We start from the raw sequence: 25225 nt of genomic DNA on the forward strand, positions 1-25225 counted from the left end.
AGACTGGAAGATTTGGGCCTGTGATTGGGCTTGTGATTTTCCCATTTGTATTTTTTCAGTCTCTCCAAAGGCAGAGTTTGAGACAAAGCATGAGATGATGCAATTCACAGCTTTATTTCACACATAAATATGCAAAGCAGTAGTTATGATTAGTTCCACTTAATTCAATCATCAAGAGTTATCTTTGCAAAATTACCAAAAACCACATTTTCTGCCATAAATTGGTGATCTTATTGAAACAAAGTAATTTCTAACTCTCCTCTGCACTCCAACTTTCTTGCACTTTGCACTCCCAACTTTCTCTTTGTAGCCTGACTGCCTCAGTATTCTGTTTCAAAAACTTCCCTGCCATGTCCCTGTTTTATCAGTTGCCATTTAGCATTGGAAAAGGGTTGAGAGATTTTTGATTGTTCTGGCAGTCTTGATGAATTACTTTTGCAGTCTGGGGAAACATCACCATTATATCATGAGCATCTTGCCTACTTAGTGTCTTGGATCTCTTTTGTAAAGCAGTGCTGTTGAAAATATTCTTTTTCAAAATCCTTTCTGGAAATTTGGTCAAATTATCCTAAAACGTGACAAAACCTAAATAGCTTATCTGAGGCTGTTTGCAAAATACATCACAAACTCTCTGGCGTTCAGTTAAGCGCTAACTAGAATTGGAAAATGTCCATATAAAAGTAACCCCATTCTATTTCACTTGATAATTATCCCTGAATGCAAGGATAATGTAGTCTCTAATTTGGAAGTAAACACAAGCTATTGAATGGTTTATAATGATAAGATGGTGAATGCTGCAGGGTGCTGCTTTGCTCACAATATAGTATAAATACATTTTTTTGCTTAAAGTCTGCTGTGACTCTTAATTGTGTTTCAGACTGACAGTCCTGAAGATATGCACAACTGGATCAAGGCAATATCTGGGGCAATAGTAGCACAGCGAGGCCCTGGAAGATCAGCAGCTTCTGTATGTCTATATGTTAATATCTTGCACAGATGCTTACAATCGCTAGCATTAGCAAGATTACTTATTTTTTAAAGTGAATGATTTTACAATTTATTTGAAGACGGCTTTCCTTTCATTCCCTCTGCCCCTCCCCACCACAAACAACAAAGTTATTACACGATCAGACATTTCTTTGTTTCTGCCATGTATATCTATTTTGCTCTGTTTAGCAATAATTTATAATGTCTGGAAAGCTAGTACCAATTATATAAATCCACAGCAGATTATTTTTATGTTCTTCCTGATTCACTGTACCCTTTATCCTTCATTAGATTATATAATAGTGAATAAAAATCCCCAGTTATTTGGTTAGTCAAGCATATTTAAAATAAAATTACAAATAAGTTGCTGTTTAGAGAATGTGGTTGCTATTAAAATTGACATTTGTGTAAAATGAGAAATTCAAGATTTAAAGGAGTGGCTAGAAAAAGTTTGATAAATATCAGTTTAGATTTTGCTATGGACACTTTCAATAGGTTAAATAACAGTTTCTGTTCACGTTGAAACCACAAATCTATATCCTAACTGATTGAATGTGATTCTTCCAGCATGCATTGTATATTCTAAATGGGCAGTTGTCAGTTTACACCATTTTAACATTGAATGTTCAGCTGTTTTGCCAGAAAAGCTTAAGTGGTTGAAGTTGCTTTTGCAAGTTTGTTTCATGTAAACAAACTATTCTGTACATGGATTACAGTATTTCTTCCTATTATTTCTTTACTCAAGGTAGCTTTCTTGGTTTTACTTTCCTCTACAGATTACACAGTCATGTGTCTCTGTTTATCTGTTTCCAGATTCTAAAAGAAATATAATATAAAAGTGCAGAACATTTAAAATGCAATTAATTTAAGTTGGAGAATTCACAAGGTTGGAACTGGGAAATATGTTGATTTGATTGGCTATTAAAGACATATTTTAATATGTAATTATATGACTGTGTTTTCTATTATTTCTCTGCTCTCTTTATATGAGTGTAGGATACTCTAATCTGAGCTTTGCACTGTTCTTCCAGATGCGGCAAGCCAGAAGGCTGTCGAATCCTTGTATACAGAGGTATACATCAAGAACTGGTGAATGCGGCACGTATGTGAGCTCTCATGTAAAGCAAGCTTTTTAAGGAGGATTAGAATCTAGCAATTGCTGAATGTGCTGGAAGCAATTTTATCATATGGTTGGCATTAAATAGTGAACATTAAACTATTGATTCAGTTGCTGATTCATGATCACAAATTTAAACTAATACTTTTATCCCTTGCTGGGCAAAGTGTATAAGTTTAACTGGCTCCTACTGCTACAAATTAATTGAGATACCTCTTGTTGATTTGAAATCCATGTAATTCATTTCTACCATTATGATTCCTTTCTAACATGTGCCACAAGTAGAACTAGGAATGTGCCATCAAATTTAAATAGTTTAATATTGTGTTTCTGTGGCCAAGCAAAGTTGCACAGTCAGATAGCCAATGGGGTTGGTTATGTAATTACCTTCATTTCAATCTACTAGCAGGGGGTCAAGGTAGAGTTCTGTACAATGGAAGAATATTTCATCTGACAAGGAAGAAGCAAGAAACATTAGAGAAATATGATTTGAATTTTGCCACTTTATGACTTAACATATTTGTGACTTAGCAAGGCTTGCATATATGTTGTAGTAATCATGGTGGGGATGTGGGGGGAGGTGGAATTAATTGACACAGAAGATTGGAAAAAAAAAATTCTATAGTTCACATCTTAAAACAAGTTTATAAATCTTGGCAAGTGTTAGAACATACTCAGAATTGATACTATGGATAGGTATAAAAGTCCCTTCACTATGATTATAGAAACAGAAACAAAAATGGTAATCCACTTTATCGGGAACACATAACCAACAAGAAAAAGATAGGGATTTTCCTTTGCCTATAATCCTCCGTGGTGTGTTGCCATTTTGATTAATTTGCATGAGAGTTCATATTTCCTCATTTTTATTTATGGCACAGCTGATCTTTGACCTCTGCAATAGCACAGACTATATATTAATGCTTTGTTAACGATTCTTGTAACAGATTGATCATTGACCTTAAGTACAATTTGTATTCATGTCTTTGCATGTTAAATGTGTCCAGAATGTGTGAGTCTGACGCATGAGACCATAGTGGTAGAACTGCATTGCATGAGCACACTTTGTGTGGGTGTGTAATGTGTGGAAATGTATCTTTATGTATAAGATGGCCAGTTTGAATTTTACTTCAAGTGCAGAATTTTTGGATTTGGTTAGATCTGCTTATTTTATTTGCTGATTTCAGGAGAATGTATAGGAGAATTTGATTTGTACTTTTGAACCGCTTTATCTGAGCAGATTCATTTTAAGATGCAAAATATTTGAGGCTTGCTTTTGTTTCCATTTCTCTCAGTTGTCTGACATTCCTGCATCATTCTCACTTCATGACAATGTTGCATCCCACTCTTAGTTAATATCTAACAGATACAAAAAAAAGTTACCATATGTGTCATGATGCACACTTTAAAGACTTTACATAACAACCTGCTGATTTCACTGAATTTTTGCATCTTTTGGTCAGATAGTGGTGCTTTGTGAGTTTTGAAACCAATTTTACAGAAATGGTATGGTGTTGTGTTTTAACATGGCAAATGGTATGTTGGCATTTATTGCAAGGGGAGTGGAATATAAAAGTAGGGAAGTTTTACTGGAGCTGTGCAGGGCTTTGGTAAGATCACACCTGGAGTACTGTGTGTAGTTTTGGCCATCTCATTTAAAATATGATATAATTGCATTAGAAACAGTTCAGAGAAGTTTCACTTGACTCATTCCTGGGTTGAAGGACTTATCTTATGAAGAAAGGTTGAATGGGTTGGTCCTGTGTCCATTGGAATTGAGACAAATGAGAGGTGATCTTACTGAAACACATAAGATCCTGGACTTGATAGAGTAAATACCAGGGAGATGTTTCCTTGTGTTGGGAAGACTAGAACTTGGGGACATGGTTTAAAAATAAGAGGTCTCCCTTTTAAGACTGAGATGAGAATTTTTTTCTGAGGGTCGTTCGTCTGTGCAATTCTCTTCCCCAGAAAACGGTGGAGGTTGGGTCATTATTCAAGGCTGAGTTAGATAGATTTTTGAATAACAAGGGAGTCAAGGGCTTTAGTGGGGGCGGACACGCAAGAGGTGTTGAGACTGCAATCAAATCAATTAAGACCTATTGAATAGCTGAGGAGGTTCGAAGGGCTGAATGGCCTTCTCCTGTTCCTCAGTTCCTATGTAATAATACATTCTAAATACAGTCTACCTCAGAATAAACAGATTCAAAGCCCTCTTTAGGCCTTCATTAAAGGCTACAAAATGCTCTTTATACTGATGTTAGTATTAGCTTTCTTTTAAAATAATTGACATAGTTATCTGAGGTTTTGTAAGCTTTGTTTGTGATAATGTATTTTATTACAAATGTGGTAATTCAGTATTGTATATTTTTCTGAATGTTGTCAGATGTGTTATCAAATCACATAATTGGTAGTGAAGTTTTTTTTTGAAGCATGGTCTGCAAGGACAAATTCTACAAAAAAATCTATGCTGCTGCTGCTTAAGGGTTTTCTTTGCTTCATCTGGTTATCATATTGATTAGGTGAACACTAGATGAGTTGATGCTGCACTATTCCCAATTTCCTGATAGCATTTGAGCACATTAGCAGTCTATCTTGAATTTGAAATTACATTTTTTTTTGTTTATTTAGTTGTAAAGACGTGCTCTATTCTGTACATTTGAATAGGCTGTACAGATTATAGTAATTGGTGATTCTTTCTGAAACTTAATGTAAAACTGTCTTGCAAAAACATTTAAATGCGAAATAGACTTTTAACTGTGTGAGAGAGAGAAATGTTTAGTTAGCATATTTACGTATATTATCAGCCTGTTTCTAATTGTTTAGTGCTATTGCCATTATCCACAAGTGCCTCAAAGTTTCAATCTAAGTGTGCTTCTTGTGAGACAAAATTACTAAGTATTTCATGTTATTAGACTGTTGTAAGTGCTTACATAAACACTAATTAACAACCTGTTAATAATGGATTACCAAATATTGAAGAGTTTCATCTGTGCCTGTCAACCTGGTATAAAAAGCTCATCAAAACCAATTATCTTTAAAAAAAAAGACAATTTAGCTAAATTCCATTGAAATACGTACAATATTGATTTATAAAATATAACAAAAGCGAGGCTGATATATGTTCAAATTTTTAAAAATACTTTTTGAGAAGCATTCAGAATGTTATTTACATTCTCAAGGTTTATATTTTGGAGAACAGTTTTATTCTGGTAGATATTATTGATAAAATTGCTGAAAAGACACGTCGAAGCTTTTCACCTTGCACTCATCAGGACACTTCTCAAGAATACCAATATAAGGGGAAAACAATTTATACTGTATGTGAAGATAGTGCTGATTGGTTGGTAAGTGGCATTGCCATGGAGAATGCACCAGTGATGGTTACTGACAGTTAAGTGACAGCCATTTGCTGACTCATTCCTCAGGCCAATGCCTTGACCAATCAGAGTCAAGCTTCCTAGGTTAAATTTCAAACAATGCTTGGCAGCTAACTGTCAGTCACCATCACTGGTGCAGTCTCCATAGCAACGCCACTTGCCAATCAGCACTCTCTTGTACAGTATAAATTGTTGTTTTCCCCTTATATTGGTATCCTGCGAAGTGCCTTGATGAGTGCAAGATGAAAAGCTTAGACATGTCTCTTTTTTGGTAGTACAGAACTTGAGTATTGTTCAAACGACAATATGGTCATAAAATGTTGTACTTGGAAGGTTGTCATTTTTTAAAAAAAATTGGAATCTCAAACTGAAATAATTTGAATGGAGTTTATTATCAACATGAGTAAATTTGAAAATTAAATTTTATTCAAAATGTATTTGCAAGTTTTATCTGCAGTACTAAAATGTACTTTGGAATTTAGTTAGTTTGTTACTTGCTATCAACAAGTTCAGTTGCATCTGTTCACATTAAGTCTCATTTCTATGTTCGCTGTGTTCTATCCAAATTAATTTCATACTCCACATGTTGCATCCAAATAGTTTACTTCAACATTGCTGTATGCCATGTGACAAAAAATTAAGCATTTCTGTTCATGGTGTATTGTTTATCAGATTAATTCTTGATAGTCGCAGTACGTGCAGAATTAAAATTGAATTCTGTTAGTTGATTTATCACGCTAGCCTGTTTTGGGTCCCACATCGGACCACTCCTTGTGGCAAGCCCCAGAGAACATTTGACTTGCTCAGATATTTAGGTGATCTGTCGTGTGCCCAGGCATCATACAAAGAACTTTCTTCCCTTTATTCTGGTTTATTGATTTTATTATTTGTTTTCACATGATCTACCTTGTGTAGAAGGCCGAATTGTACTTTATTCAACTACGACTTGAGATTTAACTGCTAATAAATTGTTGCGACCTCTGTAGTGACCGACAACTTTAAACAAGAGATTTGAATTGCCAGTGACTAACTTAAAGGAATTGCACAATGAGATTTCAAGTTTTAAGACTTTCAGTGTAACAAACCAACTAAAAGCAATAACAACTAAACACTACTTAGGCAAATAATACAATAAAGTACAGAAAAGCTATGTCCGACTGAAAACCCCACACCACAGTTGTACTTCATTGCCTGCTATCCGCAGAATGGCAGCTTTTACAGAAACCAGTACAACATCGCTCCCAACTTCACAGGGTTCACTTCTCTCCATTTGCCAAGTCGCAACATTGAGTGACGATCAAAAGGCGCTCCTCTCTGTTTCGGGTGGATTCCCGAACTGAATGCCAGCAGCAAGGCCTATTCCAGTGATTCTTTCCACCCAGCCGCACCAGGCCGAATCTTCTGAATTTCTTAGATTGCCACTGGATGCATCACTTTGACCTGAGACAGTCTTTCCTCCCTCATTTCTGCTTGGGAGCTCGCAGAAAACTCTCAGCCTTATCTCTCTCTGTGAGGCTTCTCGTTCTTGCTCTCTTTCTGTCCAAGATTTCAGAGACAGAATGCCTACCTGGTTGCTCTTGCTTTTGTTTTCCATTGTGAAAACACTACATCTTGCTCAGCACATCTCTTGACTTGCACCTCCCTGTCCCATTGTAACCAAGTCACCCAGGGTTGTTGTTGGGCAGAATATGGAACTGATCACCTGACTCTCTTCACTACTTCATGTTACCCTGAATTAAAGGGACAGCCCCAAAATATAATCATTTTATAAAACCTCGCATTCATAAATTTTAAACCGTGAAAGAACCTGACGGTAACAAAAGCACATGTTTTTATTTTAGGCTCAACAGCCACCTTGAGTGAATTGTAAATAACAAATTATTGCGACGATTGCACTGAAATATAATGTATATGATGGGCCATAATTTGTCAAAATAAGGATAATGCTTATGGCCTTTTATGCACAAATGTTCCAGCGTCTTTGAACAAAGGCAGATGCACAGTTCAACACAAAAATGTATGAGTTGCTGCTTGGGATGTGCCTGCTTGCTAAAATGGCATCCTGCTGTCTGACTCACCATTGAAACACATTGAATGATATGAAGTTGCTGTACTTGCATGATTGCAAAAAGTTTCTTGCGGTCTGTCCGCAAGAAAGACCCAAACCTCCCTGTCGCTTGCCATTTTAACACTCCACCCTGCTCTCTTGCCCACATGTCTGTCCTTGGCTTGCTGCATTGTTCCAGTGAAGCCCAACGCAAACTGGAGGAACAGCACCTCATCTTCCGACTAGGCACTTTACAGCCTTCCGGGCTGAATATTGAATTCAACAACTTTAGATCTTAAACTCCCTCCCCCCATCCCCACCCTGTTTCTTCCCTCTCCCTTTTGTTTTTTTCAATAATTTATATAGATTTTTCTTTTCCCACCTATTTCCATTATTTTTAAATCTACAACTAATACCTTGTCAGTCTTTCCACCCCACCCCCACTAGAGCTGTACCTTGAGTGTCCTGCCATCCATTCTTAATTAACACTTTTCTTAGATAATACCACCACCTTCAACACCTCTTTGATCCTTTTGTCTGTGACATCTTTTGATTATCTGCTCCTATCACTGCTTGCTTGTCCCTACAACCACCCCACCCTCAACTTCTCTCCCCCTGCCCCCCACCTTAAACCAGCTTATATTTCACCCCTCTCCTAACTATACTCAGTTCTGTTGAAGGGTCATGTGGACTCGAAACGTCGACTATTTTCTTCTCCACCGATGCTGCCAGACCTGCTGAGTTTTTCCAGGTAATTCTGTTTTTGTTTTACATTCATACTATGTTTGTATTGAATTGAATGACATGGCTCTCTTGGATACCTGGTAAACAACAATTGATGGTTGCAAAATAACTATTAAACTAAATAAAATAAGTATTCTAACAAAATGAGTTATTTTATTTTCATTAGTGAAGCATTTTTATCCTTTGGATCTATGAAAGAGAGGATCCAATATCATGATTATAGATTAGACAAAATGTTTAATTTTTGGCTGCTGTACACTAGAAATTTTGAGAAATCTCTGAACCAGTTTGACAGGTCAGGTGAAAGCATGAATTGCATGGCATGTCACTTCTTTTGCAAAATTAGCATCCCAGTTCAACATCAATTTTGGGGCCCTGGCTTTCTTTACAATCTTTAACAATAGCTTTATCTTAGCATTGCCATAGCACATACAAGTTTATGTACCATCTAGCTTATTGTATCACTTGTTATAGGCACTGGCCGCCTTTTGCTGCTTAAAGTACTTTGCTTCTTCTTTGGACAGCATATATGCTTATTAACATCTTTGCTGATGCTTTGCTTTGTGGTTTTTTTTCTGCTTTTGTTTTACAGAGAGTAAAATCTGACTCTGAAATACTGACATGCCACTAATGACCTTGTGTGTCTGACCAACAATCCTCTTTACAGGAGCCTTCTGACACTTCCACAGCAGAATCCAGTACTGTCTCATCTTCCTCAAAAACACCAGCCACCTATAATCCCCTCATTGCCTCCGCCAGCAGCACTGCAGACCACAATCCCCAACATAACCAGGAGAAGCGAGGACTTCACAAGCCTTCTGCCGTGGCTCAGCCAGGGCAGCACAAGATCCCGGCTGTCTCTACCCGAAAACCAGCTCCCAAAATGACAAAGGAAGATTCAGTCCCTCAAGGTAAAAATGGTATGCAGGAGAGTTATCCTGCTCCTTTGGATCTGGATGATGTCAGTCTTCCTGTCAGTGACATCTAAAGGTTGAATTTGAAGGTAAAAGTCTTGTCATCCAAATCAGCAATTGCAGGAGACCTCTGATGGGAATAGATAAGACAGGAAGAGGATTATCCTATTGTCGCATTCAAAACTTTGCTTTGAGATTCACCTCATTAGTGTACTTAGTGAAGTGTGTCTGCTAAATCCCTGTAGCAGATTCAATGCTGTGGCATCTATAGAGAATTCTAGATTGATTTGGTATTCAATTATCTGCCTACTTTCTTAAAAAAAGATTGTGCCTAAAGGACACAGTGTGGTGTACTGTCCTGGTCCCAAAGATTGTACCTTGTCACTAAATGTGCAGGTGTGTCTTTTTATATATTCAGAACAATGAGGGTTTCCATTGTTAAAATCTTGAACCTTGTTTTGCTTAGCCTTGACAGCTCCAGGTTGTACTGTGTATGATCCTTAACTTGTGGCCTGTATGTGTTTTAATGCAACAAAATCCCATATTGCTTAAAGTGCCTGTCCTTAAACTCTGGAACCAAGTTGTTTTCATATGTATCAATATTTGATCTGTGCAGCGTTACATTTTTTTCTTAAGCTCTTAATCTTTTGAATTCTCGATTGAGGAAGTAGTAAATGTAATTGTTTTGACGTAATTCAAGTTTAAATTGTTAGAATATTACGGATCTTTTAATGGTTTCCTGTGCAATATATATTTCACTAATTGTGAACTGCAGAAGTTACTGGAGGCTTTTGAAACTGACACTGGGTGTAACCAGAGCAGTGCTACATTAAATCTTAGTTTTTTTAATATGTATAATTACATGTACACAAGATACAGATGTATTTTTCAGTTGTGTATCCACCAAATGTATTTCACCTGAAAATCTTTGTGTCTGAGACATTCTGTCTCTCTCCCTTCCTCCCAGAGAACATTCAATTTAACTGGTGAAAGCTTCTAAGTGAAGCTTGAATAGCTTTTAAAGTCTTGAAAGGACTCTTGGTCTGAGCATTGATGGAGAGAGTGCAAAGGTTGAGCTCATAAAAAAATTTAATTTAAGGTGAAAATGTGGTGGTTACTTGCAGAAATGAATTAGACTGCATCTGTTAAATTCTATTTTATTAGTATGTATAGAAATCTAAAGTTTTCACACTTATTAAGCCCATAGTATTTCTGCAGTTTTTACCTTTATAGGATATACTTAACATAATTTCCATCAATATATTTGGTTTAAAATATTTATTTCACAAATATTGTATACATATTCATTCTTTTTAAAAGTTGGCATTAATTTTCATTATTTTCTATGGAAAATTAGCTTTGTTTTTGTACTGGTAGCTTTTTTCTGCACTTGCATCTGTTTCTTACCAGTTTGCTTATTTGTGCCTAATATTGATGAGCAACCTGTTCATGAATCAATTGAACCTAATGTCCTTTGGATAGCACAGCTGTCCCTCCTTTGCATGATCCTCCAATGTCATACTCTTGTGCACTTGTGTAAAATAGCTTGTGTTCAATTTGGGGTCACCATTGTTGAGGCTTGGGTGCTGAAATGTGATTATTTTCTAATTTGCCTTCCACTACCACCACTTGCTGTGAGAAGCGAGGGAACTCCTGGATGCCAAGGCTGAACTAAGAAACATTATTTTTCAAGAATCCAGCCTGGAAATTGGGAAGGTGGCAGCCCTGGTGGAAGGCTGCCTAATTGTAACTTTTGATTAAAAAAATGATTACAATTTATGGAGGGTACTTTCTATGTTACAAGTTCTTGAAGATAAGGCATTGATGGACTTATTCTACAATGTTCCCTTAAAATCAATCAAGTAACTTTCTAGTGTATTTTGATAATAATGGTAACTTGAATAATTTTAATACCATAATTGGCTGCATTTAGTTACTATAGTTTTTAAACAAAGTACATAATAGAATTAAATTGTTTAAAAGGTTTATGTAGAGGGCTATTAATAATGGAGGACTTCTATAGAATGTTAGGTTTTGCCTAATTCAAACAGCTGACTTAATTGTTTTGATAACTGTGATGTTACGACACTTGAGGAAAAAAGTACTGACATGGATAGTTTCAAATGCAGCAGCTTTATTTTGTTTGCCTAATTATATATTGGGTTTTTCATGCTTTAGTTTGGCAGTTTGCTTGTCTTAAAGTTCGTTTTGCAAAAAAAACATTTGATGCAGGCTTTGGCTTGAATATCAATCAGACAGTGTAGTTTTGTCTGTATAGTAGTAGCAAATATTTTCTGTTCATGGTCATTTGCAGTTCGTGTTGCTGAATAAATAGCTCAACTGCGAATAATTGTTTTGTTAATAAGAGTCATCAAAACTTGTTGCACAGTTTGAATTTCACAGATTTTTTAAAACTGAGAATGAAAACGCTCCTAACATTATCTTTTGAATACACTAAAGTCTCTTTTTCCTATGTCTTTTCACTGTGACACTGAAATCAAGTAATTTTTAAATCCCAATTTTTCACCAAAAAGGAACAAAATTTAATAGAAAGAAAATCTATGTGATTTCTTATCTGATTTTCTTTCCACATTAAGGATGTTTATTGTGTATGAGTAATTAGAACTATTTGAAAAACCTGTGGGAGAAATTACCTGTAGAACTTGTAAAATCTTGATATATTTAGTTCAATATTTTATTTTTGTAATTGTAAATTTGCTAAGCTTATTGGCACTGGTACTGCTTTTGAAATCGCATGTGCTACTGCTGTGTACTTGAAGATATTCTTTACAAATATATGAATTGGGTGAAAGTCTTGTTTTGCATTTACACTATTGTGGGGGACTATATTCAACTACTGGTGAACTGAAAATATCTAATTTGTCGAGTTGGGAAAATGTGTATTAGTCTGCTAACAGAAGCTTTTATTTATCTTTGCTGAACTTTTTATATAATTCTATAAAAATGTTTAAATTATTTTTGAAGGTTATGTAAAGACTGTCCTGAATGATGTTTGTTCATCTAGACAATAAAGAACTATGTGATGATTTTTATATCCTTGTCTTTCTAAACCAGGCATTGGAAATTCCTCAACAGTTAAGCATTCTATTTATATCTGAAGCCCATATGTTGCAGGGTATAGATGCATGATTTGTCATAATGAGAAACATTTTGGCACTGATTTAAGAGCTGCAAAGTATCATTCACCTTGCCACTTATTTGAAGTTTGAGATAACAGTATTGATTCCCACCCCTCCCATTTGTTTCAGCTTGGAACGTTGAAAATTTTGCCTTTTTTTAAACCATTTATTAATGTACAAATATGTAGTGAAATTGAGCTTATCGAGTGGATGATATTCATACAGCCCATTTTCAGAAGGCTCTTCGATTATTTGTCCCCTGTGGTGCAAAGACAAATTAGAAGGTTAAGTGAATGGTTGGGCGCATTCCACAAGGAAGAAACCCAACAACAGATTACAATAGCATATCACCTGTTCCATGCCTGCAGCCAGGGCATTTCTTAATCAGATTTTAGTTGATGGTATTAAGCCTCCATTCATTATTGCCTAGATTTGACTGCAGCAAATTATTAAATCTTTGGCAGATATGTCTGGCCAGATGGTGTTAGGACTCCCCCTGCAGGAACCTACCCCTCCCTAAATTCTACCACTTTGGTTTGCTCCTGTGTTACTTGGGGAATTATGTTCCCCACACCATGGTCCCATCCAACTATTTGTGCAGGCCCTGCAACTTCACTAATCTATTAATTTAGGTCAAATTAAACTGGTGCAATGAAGCATGTAGTATGATTTCATATGAAACTAGAATGAAGATTGAGGTGCCATCTATCTATATGTTGTACTAAGAATGTGGTTTTTGAAAAAAACTAAGCTAGTCTTCAGTTCATGTGGGGCAAATGCATATTATTCAAAAACTGATCTTACAATATGCACGCATGCTATGTAAATTATTAGCTGAAGCACAGTGATACATTAAGAAGCTTAACTATAGAGTGAGAAATATTCAAGGAATCTCAGTAAATCTGTATCACAGTCTTGAGTTTCAAGATTGTCATTTGGAGGTGGAATATAGTCAAACCAATAATGGAAGCTGGGGGCAAGTTTCTGAATAAGTGATATTTACTGTCAACTTGGCATATGGTCTACTGCAATAGACCACAGCTGGTCTGTGCTGCACGGCAGCAGCTTTCTCCCCACAATGTGTACTGCTGAGTATAATGACAGTCTGCACAAATCTGTCCCACATCAAGATGGATTTTTCAGCTACTGGTTAAAATTTTTTGACCTTTTTAATCAATACGCAGATATTTATTGTTGATCAATGGAATTAAAGAGAACTCTGCTGTGTTCAACAGCTCAAGATGAATAAAACAGGAGCTTAGAATCGACTTGAAAAATAACGATAATGTTAATTAAGTTAATAATTAAAACATTTATAAAAGCTATCATTGCAAAACTAGTGCTAAATTGCAGTAAGGAAACTGAAGCCTAGATAACTATTTTCATATTTAATCTAAATAAACTTTAGCTTGAAAAGCAGAATTAAAGTAGACTCCAAAGTGTACCAAATAGTTCCAATATCACAGAATCACAGTGCAGAAGAGGACCTTCGGCCCATCGAGTCTGCACTGACACATGAGAAACACCTGACCTACCTACCTAATCCCATTTACCAGCACTTGGCCCATAGCCTTGAATGTTATGATGTGCCAAGTACTCATCCAAGTACTTTTTAAAGAATGTGAGGCAACCCACCTCCACCACCCTCCCCAGGCAGTGCATTCCAGTCCGTCGCCAGCCTCTGGGTAAAAAAGTTTTTCCTCACACCCCCACTAAACCTCCTGCCCCTCACCTTGAACTTATGCCCCCTTGTGACTGACCCTTCAACGAAGGGGAACAGCTGCTCCCTATCCACCCTGTCCATGCCCCTCATAATCTTGTACACCTCGATCAGGTCGCCCCTCAGTCTTCTCTGCTCCAACGAAAACAGCCCAAGTCTATCCAACCTCTCTTCATAACTTAAATGTTTCATCCCAGGCAACATCCTGGTGAATCTCCTCTGCACCCCCTCCAGTGCAATCACATCCTTCCTATAATGTGGTGACCAGAACTGCACACACTACTCCAGCTGTGGCCTCACTAAGGTTCTATACAACTCCAACATGACCTCCCTACTTTTGTAATCTATGCCTCAGTTGATAAAGGCAAGCGTCCCATATGCCTTTTTCACCACCCCACTAACATGCCCCTCTGCCTTCAGAGATCTATGGACACACACGCCAAGGTCCCTTTGTTCCTCAGAACTTCCTAGTGTCATGCCTTTCATTGAATACTTCGTCAAATTACTCCTTCCAAAGTATATCACCTGACACTTTTCAGGGTTAAATTCCATCTGACCATCCCGTCTCTATCTTCCTATAGCCCAAGACACTCAACCTCACTGTTAACCACCCAGCCAATCTTTGTGTCATCCGCAAACTTATTAATCCCACCCCCCACATAGTCATTTATGCCGTTTATATAAATGACAAATAATAGGGGACCGAGCAATAGTCTTAGGTTTTATAAGGGAGGATGACCTTATACCCTAGAAAATAAATTTTTATCTTTAGTAGCATAGTCTTTTGGGTTTTCATGTACCCTTGGCTTCTTTCCGGAGTAGAAGTAATGGATTGTCAGGTACACATCAAACTTAAGTTAGGGTAAGTTTGGACCCATGGCCCTGATTTTGTCATTTCCAGAACATTAAGGCTGCGCATGTCCAGGTCACATCTGTAACTTGTCAGTCACAGCAGGGATGGCGGTCAATGCTGAATTTTGCAAATGGAATTCCACCTTTTAATTTTAAGGAGGTAATTGACAGTAAAAGCTTGCCTAAAAGATCAACCTGTGGCATCATCTCTTAAAAGCTGCAGCTCACTCTAAAATTCAAGCCATGAGGGCAAAAAGGTGCAGTAGTTAATCATAATGGCATAGCAGAGACACGGGCAACACTACTCCCTTTGGAGATGATGTGGAGATTTTGTTGCTGGCGGTGTATCGAAGGAGGATTTGGAACTGAAGACCACTCCAATAAAAGCACAGGTTTTAGCTGAATGGAGGCAAGTCATTGACTTAAGTCAATGATATAACCAGGTCCTTACCTTCAAACCTCTTCATTTGTATCCAGTTATTAGGAGTAAAGCAAAGGTGAGTGTACTTTTCACTTGTGCCTTAATTACTTGCAAGTTCATCAACTATGGCATTAATGTTCTATTTGAAGAACTGTGCACAGCCATTGTTGTTTTGCGTATAAGCTCTCTTTTTACCTAAGTTCAACTTTTGGTAGTGTTCTTTGTTGGATGTATTTTCACTTCCTCCGCAGCAGTACAAATTGGGCATGGTCTGTTGGGAGAGGCTGCCCAATAGGCCTATTGACATTCTTACCACATACATCATATTTATGTTCTGTTGCCTTCTATAGTGTCAGAAACTTGCACCAAGCCAGTTCTGCATTGAGGGTATTTTCAGCTGTTTTTAAAACGCAAGGTGAGTAATGATTCAAGTGCTAAGGTGTCAAAAATGAACAGTAAAGATGCACCAAGCCATGGGTTGAAATTAAAATGGATGTATTGATTGCATGTTTGGTTTGTCCTTGCAGCACTTAGTGTTAAAAGTAAGCAGCAGTGACATCGTGTGGTTAGACAAGGAACATCTTGACTTTGACTTGATTATTCCTTATTTTATTTCAATTATGTTTGCATCACACAGCTCTTAGTACATTAGTACTAATTCAAATATTTTCTAATTTGGACAAGATATTAAATCATATGGAAGACACGACTAAAATCAAAAATGTATCTATTTGGATATAACTATTATGGGACATGTTGGGATTTATCATTTAAGTATCCATTGATACCTGAAGTGGTCCTATATAAACCCACTCAAAAATGAGCAAAGTCTATGTTAATATGAGTGAAGTAGAGTACTACTGTGTTATAAACAGTAGGATTGGTATCAGTTACATAATATTTGCAACATTTTAAGATTTTGCCAAATGATTTTTGGTAGCAATGTTAGACACTGGTAGTTGGGTAGCTAGCCCTGTGTTGGAGAATTACTGCCATTTAAATTGATATTTTAAACAAACATTATTAGTGCCTGAGCAAAACTATTCACAAAATATGTATAAAATCATTATGATATAATGTTACCAGTTCTTACTGCTAACTAGACTGGATTATTATTTAACAATTTATGCCTTTTAAACTTGTACCTATATAGTCGTGTTTTGTTTGCAATATAAACTAACTATTATTGGCCTTTGAAATACAGTGGAGCAACCTTTATTCGTGTACTGCCAACAGGAAACTCAAATGTGGCCATTTGGTTGTGATTTATAAGACTGCTGAAGACTTGTTCTACTTCATAGTTGGATGTAGCCAACTTTGTTTTATTCACTACAAAATTCTGTAGACTCTGGAGCAGTTCCTACAGATTGGAGGGTGGCAAATGTAACCCCACTATTTAAAAAAGGAGTGAGATAAAACAGAATTACAGACTATTAAGTCTAACATCAGTAGTGGGGAAAATGCTAGAGTCTATTATAAAAGACGCATTAACAGAACACTTGGAAAGCATTAATGGGATTAGACAAAGTCAGCATGGGGTTATGAAAGGGAAATCGTGCTTAACTAATCTGCTGGAGTTTTTTGAGGATGCAACTAATAGAATAGATAAGGGAGAACTAGTGAATGTGGTGTGTTTGGATTTCAAGAAGGCTTTTGATAAGGTCCCACATAAGAGGCTAGTGGGGAAAATTAAAGCACATGGGTTTAGGGGTAATGTACTGGCATGGATTGCGAATTGGTTGACAGACCTGAAACAGAGTGGGAATAAATGGGTCTTTTTCCATGTGTATATATGACGACACAAAACTGGGTGGGGTTGTGAGTTGAGGAGGATGCAAAGAGGCTTCAGGGCGGTTTAGACAAGTGTGCGTGGGCAAACACGTGGCAAATGCAGTATAATGTGGATAAATATGAAGTTGTACACTTCGGTGTGAAAAATAGAAAGGCAGGGTATTATTTAAATGGTGCTATATTGGGAAATGTGGATGTACAAAGGGATCTGGGTGTCCTTGTACACCTGTCAATTAAAGTAAATAGGCAGGTGCAGCAAGCAATTAGGAAGGCAAATGGTATGTTGGCCTTCATCGCAAGAGGATTTGACTTCAGAAGTAAGGATGTCTTACTGCCGTTAAACAGGGCCTTGGTGAGACCACACCTGGAGTATTACGTGCAGTTTTGGTCTCCCTACCTAAGAATATACTTGCCATAAAGGGAGTGCAGCGAAGGTTCACTAGGTTGATACCAGGGATGGCAGGACTGTCATATGAGGAGAGATTGGTTCGACTGGGCCTGTATTCACTAGAGTTTCGAAGAATGAGAAGTATAAAATTCTAACAGGGCTAGACAGACTGGATGAAGGGAGGATGTTTCCCCTGGTTGGGGAGTCTAGAACTAGGGGCCACAGTCTCAGGATACGGGGCAGGCCGTTTAGGATTGATAAAGAAATATTTCTTCACTCAGAAGGTGGTTAACCTGTGGAATTCTCTACTACAGAAGGCTGTGGAGGCTGGGTCACTGAGTATATTCAAGAAAGAAATTGATAAATATTTGTATATTAGGGGCATTTGGGGTATGGAGAGAAAGCAGGAATATGGTGTTGAGATAGAGGATCAGCCATGATCATATTGAATGGCAGAGCAGGCTCGAAGGGCCGAATGGCCTACTCCTCTTAGTTTCTAAGGTTCTGCATGCACTTTTGTTTCAATGGATAATGAAACCATGCCCATCAATTTCAGATGATTGAACAGACTGCTTAAACTCTGCTTTTCAGGTAGTAGTGTTGGCACCAATACCGAGTTGACCAAATACATTGTGATTGGAAGCAGAAGCCGCCCATTCTATCATGTCAGCTTAGTTCAATGGTAGCACTTTCTTGTGATTCAAGCTTCACAAAATTTAAGCACTATGTAGGCTATCACCTCAGTGCAGTACTGAGGGAGTAGTGCATTGACAGCTATTGGCTTCCCCATAAAATGCTAAATCAGTACCCTGTCTGCCTTTCAGCTAGATACAAAAGATTGTGCTGTCTTGCCTAATGTTCTTCTTTCATGCAACAGTACTCAAAGCTGGTTCACAGGACTTTTTTTATGTACAAACAGCCACATTTGTTGACATGACTGTAGTGACTACAAAAGTCATCCATTGCCAATGAAGCACTTTGACATGCGCTGAGGCACTGCATGAATGTAAGTTCTTCCTTTGTAAATCACTTTAATTAGAGAAATGCATATTTGTTTGAGGTATGTTAATGGCACTGTTGGGAATGGTAATGTTAAGGGTGGCTGAAAATCAGTAATCCTCCTGGTACACTACTGTAATCCTGGCAGGCTTGCACCAGAAGGGAAGGAAATTTTGACGGGACTCAGCTATGTTGGTTCCATCGAAGCATTTAAATTTCTCCGGTTGTCTGAGGGTGGAGTCTTCACCTGTCATAAACAAGGCTGTTGTTGCGTAGATGGGTAGGGAGTTTCAGTGTTTGGCATATTCTGGTGAGACTAGACATTATAAGAACATGAGAACAGGCGTAGGCCATTCAGGCCCTCAAGATTGTTCTGCCATTCAATGATATCATGACCTAACCCCATATACCCACATTTTCTTCATTTCTCTTTATGCCTTTGGCTAACAAAAATCAATCTATCTCAGCTTTAAAATTAACAATTAACCTAGCACAATTGCTGTTTGTGGAAGAGAGTTCCAAACTTCAATGGCCCTTTTTGTGAAGAGTATTGTCTTAATTTCACTCCTGAGAGGCCTGGCTCTAGTTTTTAGACTATGCGCCCCAGTACTGAACTCGTCAACTAGCAGAAATAGTTTTTCTCAATCTACCCTATATGTTCTTAATAAATTGAAAACTTAAATCAAATCACCCCTGAACCATCTAAATTCCAGAGCATACGGTCCTAGTTTGTTTAAGCTCTGCTCATGGCTTAACCCTTGGGATCCAGATATCATTCTAGTAACTTAATTTGGATATCATCTAGGCATTAGCTGGGCAAAGTTTCCACTCTGCTACCCAGGCGAAGTCTCAGCAGCTGTGGTTCTATGCATAGAGGAAGCTCCTGTTACAGCTGTTGCATCTTAAGGGCTGAATTTCCACAGATGTTCTCTTGTTAGTCTGCTTTAACTTCGGTTGAAGTGCTGAAGCAACCCCAAAAAGAATATATAAGTGGTAAGATCTTGTCAGTATAGCATTGCTGTATATTTTATGACACTCGTGCTTACCTGGTTGAGCTTGGAGGTTGGGAACTTTAGTTCCCTACGGACCTCGGACTTTCTGCGCATGCGCAGGCCAGCTAAAAGGGTGGAGCAGAGAAACAAATTCCAAATTAGTGAAAAGGGCTGCAGGGAGCAGACTTTATTTGAAGTGGGCTCGGGAGAAGCCCTGGTAATCTTAGAGGGCTAAGAGGAAGCCCTGAAGATCTGAGAAGGCAGCAGAAGGTTGGCAACTCTATGCTGCAGGGCGTTAGGGCTCAGGTACTCCTTTGGAGCAGTAGTGTTCTGCTTGGTGCGGCTGAAGAGCTGAAATTGTGCTTGTAAGTTGATGTTTGAGTGTACTCAGGAATCCAGGGGATCGGAGTCTCAGAAGGTGGGATTGAAACGAAACCCTGTGAGGTGTGCTGAGGTTGAAGCCATCCAAACTGGAACGACTTTGAGAGAATTCCAAAGCGAGACCTTTGAAGGTGAAGGTTGGAAACCCACGTGAGAGATACTGAGTCTGTGAGATTAGTTCACTCTCAGTGTGACTAACATCTGGGTGGATTGTTGAGAAATCCATGGTATCTGTTTAGATCGCATCTGTCACTTGTCTACAGTTTGCCTATTAATGCATATGTATCTCATAATAACCCTGAATTTTAGAGTATAAGATAGATATTGTAAATTGTTTTATCTTTCTAACTTTGTATAGTAAACTTTATTTTTGTGTGTTCAAAACCCCTGGAATCTTGTAGCTTTCTTCACTGAGCAAGTGTCTTGAATCACGAACTTGGTCTACTTGAAACAAAATATTATTGGTGCCTAACCAGACCTCACCAACAACTTGGGAGCCTGGCCAAGGATTATAACAATTTCAAGCGAAAAGCTAGTGCTGCAGAATGATCAAATAGGCCCTTCATCTTTAATGTTACTTAGCACCACCTTGTATGTAATATCTGTTAAATTTACTTGTAGAACTTCCAATGCTGGGGAACATATTAGCAGTGCCTCGCCACTGAATCCTTCTAGGGACTAACTATCTAACTTAGTTACTAGTTCATCCTTAGTTTCAACAAAATCTTCATCGTTAATGGATCTTTGTTAACCCTCTTACTATTACAATATTGCAATGGCACGTAATTTGCATAGTTATTCTTGTTTCTAGTTCCATTCTTGCCTATGTGAAGCCTTAATTATGGTTTTGTATGTTTTCGCATTCTTCCCAGTGATTTCCTTCATCTATCTTCCTACAGAGTTTGTAGAGATGGTTTCCTCTTATTTCATTTTGTGTTGTCTTGTCCATGTTTAGTCTGTGCTTGTTTGTACTTAGTACTGAGCCTGCAGAATAAGTACATACTATGTCCTTTGTCTCCAGCTAAGAAATCCTTTATTCCTTGCAGTTCTTTGAAGGATAAATCTGCATCTGACTTTGCCTTTGAATGTTATCGAATGGGGCTGGATGAACTTCATTCAAGAACACTGAGGGAAGTGACAGCAGAAATTGCAGAAGCACTGGCCATAATTTTCCAGTCTTCCTTACACTCAGGGATGGTGCCAGAGGACTGGAGAAGTGCAACTGTTGCACCCTTATTCAAAAAAAAGTTATAAAGATAAGCCCAGTAACTGCAGGTCAATGTTTAAACTCGGTGGTGAGGAAACTTCTAGAAAAGATAACTTGGGACAAAATTAAGAGTCACTTGGGAAAATGCAGGTTAATTAAGGAAAGCCAGCTTGGATTTGTTCGGGGAAAATCGTGTTTAATTAACTTGCTCGAGCTTTTTGATGAGGTAACAGAGAGGGTTGATGAGAGTAATGTTGTTGATGTGGTGTATATGGACTTCCAAAAGGCATTTATAAAGTGCTGCACAACAGACTTGTGAGCAAAGTTATAGCTCATGGAATAAATGGGACAGTTGCAATATGGATATGAAATTGGCTAAATGACAGGAAACAGAGTGCAGTGGTTAACAATCGGACTGGAGGAAAGTTTGTAGTGGAATTCCCCAGGTGTTGATTTTAGGACCCTTGCTCTTCCAGATATATATTAATGACCTAGATCTTGATTTACAGGGTGCAATTTCAAATTTATGGACAATACAAAACTTGGAAGTATTATGAGCATTGTGGAGAATAGCGTAGGACTTCAAAAGGCTCTAAAGAAGAGTCATACAGACTTGATGTTAACTCTGTTTCTCTCTCCACCGATGTTGCTAGACCTGAGTTTTTCCAGCATTTTCTGTTTTTATTTCAGAAAGATATAGACAGGTTGGTAGAATGGACAGACAAGTGGCAGATGAAATTTAATGCAGAGAAGCATGAAGTGAATCATTTTGGTAGGAAGAACACAGAGGGGCAATATAAAACAAGGGGTACAATTTTAAAGGTGATACAGGAGCATAAAACACTGAAGGTGGCAGAACCGATTGAGAGCACGGTGGATAAAGCATACAGCGTCCTAGGCTTTATTGATAGGGACATAGAGTACAAAAGCAAGGAGGTTATGTTAAACTTGTCTATAACACCGGCTGGCCTCAACGGGAGTGTTGTGTTCAGTTCTGAGCATTAGAGCAAGTGCAGAAAAGATTCTCAAAAATGTTTCCGGGGATGAGGAAATTCAGTTATGTAGATAGATTGAAGAGGTTGGGATTGTTTTCCTTGGAGAAGAGATGGTTGAGAAGAGGTGGCCTTCTATCCAGCTTCACCTGCTCCAACCCCCTTAAACAGTATGAATTTCATCACGTTTCCACTTCTCTTCAGCTTTGAAGAAGGGTCGTATGGACTTGAAATGTTAACTCTGTTTCTCTCTCTGCAGATGCTGCTAGACCTGAGTTTTTTCAGCATTTTCTGTTTTGGTTGAGAGGAGGTTTGATAGAGGTATTCAAAATAATGAGGGTTCTGGACAGTAGTAGCAGGGAAAAACTGATTTCATTGGTGGAAGGATCGAGAACAACAGGGCACAGATTTAAGGTAATTGGCGAAAGAAGCAATGGAGTCATGAGGAAAAGCTTTTTCATGCAGCGAGTGGTTGGAATCTGGAATGCACTGCCTTAGAGTGTGGTAGAGGTAGGCTCAATGAAGGCACATAGAAGGAATTGGATTATTATCTGAAAAGGAAGAATGTGCAGGGCTAGGGAGAAGGCTGGAGAGTGGTGCTAGGTAAATTAGCCAGCGCAGACACGAGAGGCCAAATGGCTGCCTCCTGTGCTGTAACCATGCTGTGATTCTGCTATTACACATCCTTTGGTAGTTTCACTTACATAGTGCACATTCTTTATTCCTTTCAGATTACGATGACTGATGGTGTTTAGTTATGCAACCGCCTTTTCCAGTTGTGATTTCCAAAATAGACTCCATCTTTTTAGAATGAATTTAATTTCTCACTTCGTGAAGTGGACACTTTATGTCCACTCGCCAGAATTTAAATACCCATCCAAAATTTAAGACCAGATTTAAAACTGGGTGGAATCCTGGTAGAATGAAGATTTTATCTAAGATAAAATCTTTAGATCTTATTTGCTCCGTTTTGATTGACGTCAAGCATGTACCATTTCCAGTTAGTAGCGACTAGTTACCTAATTTAAACTGCTCAGCATAATTGTTCAGTCACGTACATACCAATTTACCAGTCGCAGAAAATTAAGCTATGAAAAATATAGTAAACTTTCACTAACATTTGAGTATCTTGTAGAGGTAAATGTCCCTCAAGCAGCTGCACCAAAGAGACCTCCACCACATAATGCTTCATTCAAAATGCATCAAAATGTTTCAACGCACCTAAACACAGTGAATTATATTCTGAAGTGGCTAACTTGATATATAGAGAAATACAGGAACTATTCTGCATCAATAAATAATTCCCCACAAATAATCAGGTGCTGCTGACTTTTAGGTCGTATTGGTTAAAGCAGTTTTATTAACTTGGATATATGGAGAACTTTCTGCTCTTATTCAAATATTGTATGAAATCTTTAACATCCCTGGAAGGGAATCACTGCAACTCACCTAGTTATGTCTCTTTGATCCCAGAACTTTCTGTCTACTTGCCAGAATTTAAATTCCCATCCTAGATTCCAAAATTTAAGACCAGATTTAAAACTGGTAGAATGAGGATCCCCCTCCACATACGGTACTGAACCCTTTCTGCAGATCTGCCCCTCTCCACAATTAGGTGTAGTTAGAATTCCAGTTCTCATTTGTTCAAGCCCAGACAAGGGATTTTCTGACCCAGAGGTTAACTGTGCAGCATTTATGCCTGTATAGTGATGTTGAAGGTCATTGCTGATGTTTCACATTAGGGTACTGCAATATGATCCCTCCCCTATGTGTTTGAGTGACTTCCAAGTAGGTCCTGCCTAAAGTTTGTTAAAAGTATAAGGAATAGGACACAGTGGTTAAAGGATGTATGGAATGCTTTTCTGTGCAGATAATTTAACTGTAACGCTACTGACGGGGGAAAAAATCCATCCTGTTTAATTTAGGTGAATGAATCTTTCCTTAGTATAAACACCAAGGAACAAGCATAGCCTGGAGTGAAATAGAACATATTCCACAGAACTTTGTGGCTAAGTAAAATTTAAACTACCAATAATGGCAGCTATAGAAGTCATTAATTGTAACCAATTGACTCTTTTTACTTTATTTTGAGGTCTTTTTAGCTTCAAAAAGACACATGAAAATATTTTTTGGCCCTACCATTTGTACTTAAAGCCGCCCACTGGTTGAAGGATTTCTGAGTACACCTTGAAGTCCTTTTTATCCTCAGAACTAGGAGCTGTACTTCACTATTAGTAATTTCAGTAGATTTGGTAGGTGCCCAAAGCTTGCAGATGCTCAGTCTGTATTTTGCTGCTGGCTGCCTTTGAACAATCAGGGTCCATATACTATACTGTGGACTTTTTAAAAAAAGATTATTCTTTCATGGGATGTGCGTGTCACTGGCAAGGCCAACATTTGTTGCCCTTGAATTGATTGGCTTGCTAGGATGTTTCAGAGGACATGTCGGTAAGGGAAGTGCAAGGAGGCAGGTGACTATGACAGAGTGAGACGGAGACCAAGTGAGTAACGAATTAGGCTCACGAGGGAATTCGGTGTACAGGGGAAGAGATGTCATATACATAGAATAATTCCTATGTCAGAAACAGGAGCAGCTGAGCAGAAATGGGCGTGGGTGTATACCTCACCTTTGGAGCTGAGTTTGGAAAAAAAAAATCGAACACTGATATCATAGGAAAATCTTAAGTTCATTGGTTGGTAAGAAACTGTTGTTAGGGAGTCACTTTAAATGGCTGTAAATTAGAAAAGCATATTTTTAAAGAAGTAGTTTCTTGGATTTGAGTAAGAAACATGAGGAATAAGGGGAAGTCAGGGCCAGTAACGTAAAGTAATATAAGTAAACCGAAGTAAAATAAAGTTAACGTAAGAGAAGTAAAGTTAAGACATGGCAGGGAAGCTCGGTCATGTGGAATGTGTGTCCTGTAATATGTGGGAAGTTTTGGAGACTATTGGTCACCTAGATGACCACGTGTGCAGGAAGTGCTGTCAGCTGCACAAACTTCAGCTCCGGGTTTTGGAGCTTGAGTGGCGGCTGGAGCACTGTGGCGCATCAGAGAGGCTGAGAGCTATGTGGACCACATGTTCAGAGAGGTGGTCACGCCACACGTTAGGAGCATGGAGGCAGAAAGGGAATGAGTGACTGCCAGGTAGTCC

At 38.1% G+C, this 25225-nt stretch overlaps 1 protein-coding gene across 10 annotated transcripts in view; it reads left to right on the forward strand.

Annotated features, from left to right (window-relative positions):
* Positions 1-12242, forward strand: part of LOC144694418 (pleckstrin homology domain-containing family A member 1-like) — a 74767-nt gene extending 62525 nt beyond the window's left edge. For 2 of the 10 annotated variants that reach the window (XM_078564791.1, XM_078564797.1), the window contains 3 exons: positions 878-967; positions 2019-2105; positions 8943-12242. In XM_078564791.1, the coding sequence (XP_078420917.1) occupies positions 878-967; positions 2019-2105; positions 8943-9263 (498 nt within the window). In that variant the 3' untranslated portion in view covers positions 9264-12242. The remainder of the gene's footprint in view (positions 1-877; positions 968-2018; positions 2106-8942) is intronic. The other 8 variants (XR_013579748.1, XR_013579747.1, XM_078564792.1 and 5 more) reach the window with 8 other exon arrangements.
* Positions 12243-25225: the final 12983 nt, after the last annotated feature.

This window comes from Cetorhinus maximus, chromosome 20 (assembly GCF_964194155.1).
Source record: "Cetorhinus maximus chromosome 20, sCetMax3.hap1.1, whole genome shotgun sequence".
Lineage (NCBI taxonomy): Eukaryota > Metazoa > Chordata > Chondrichthyes > Lamniformes > Cetorhinidae > Cetorhinus > Cetorhinus maximus.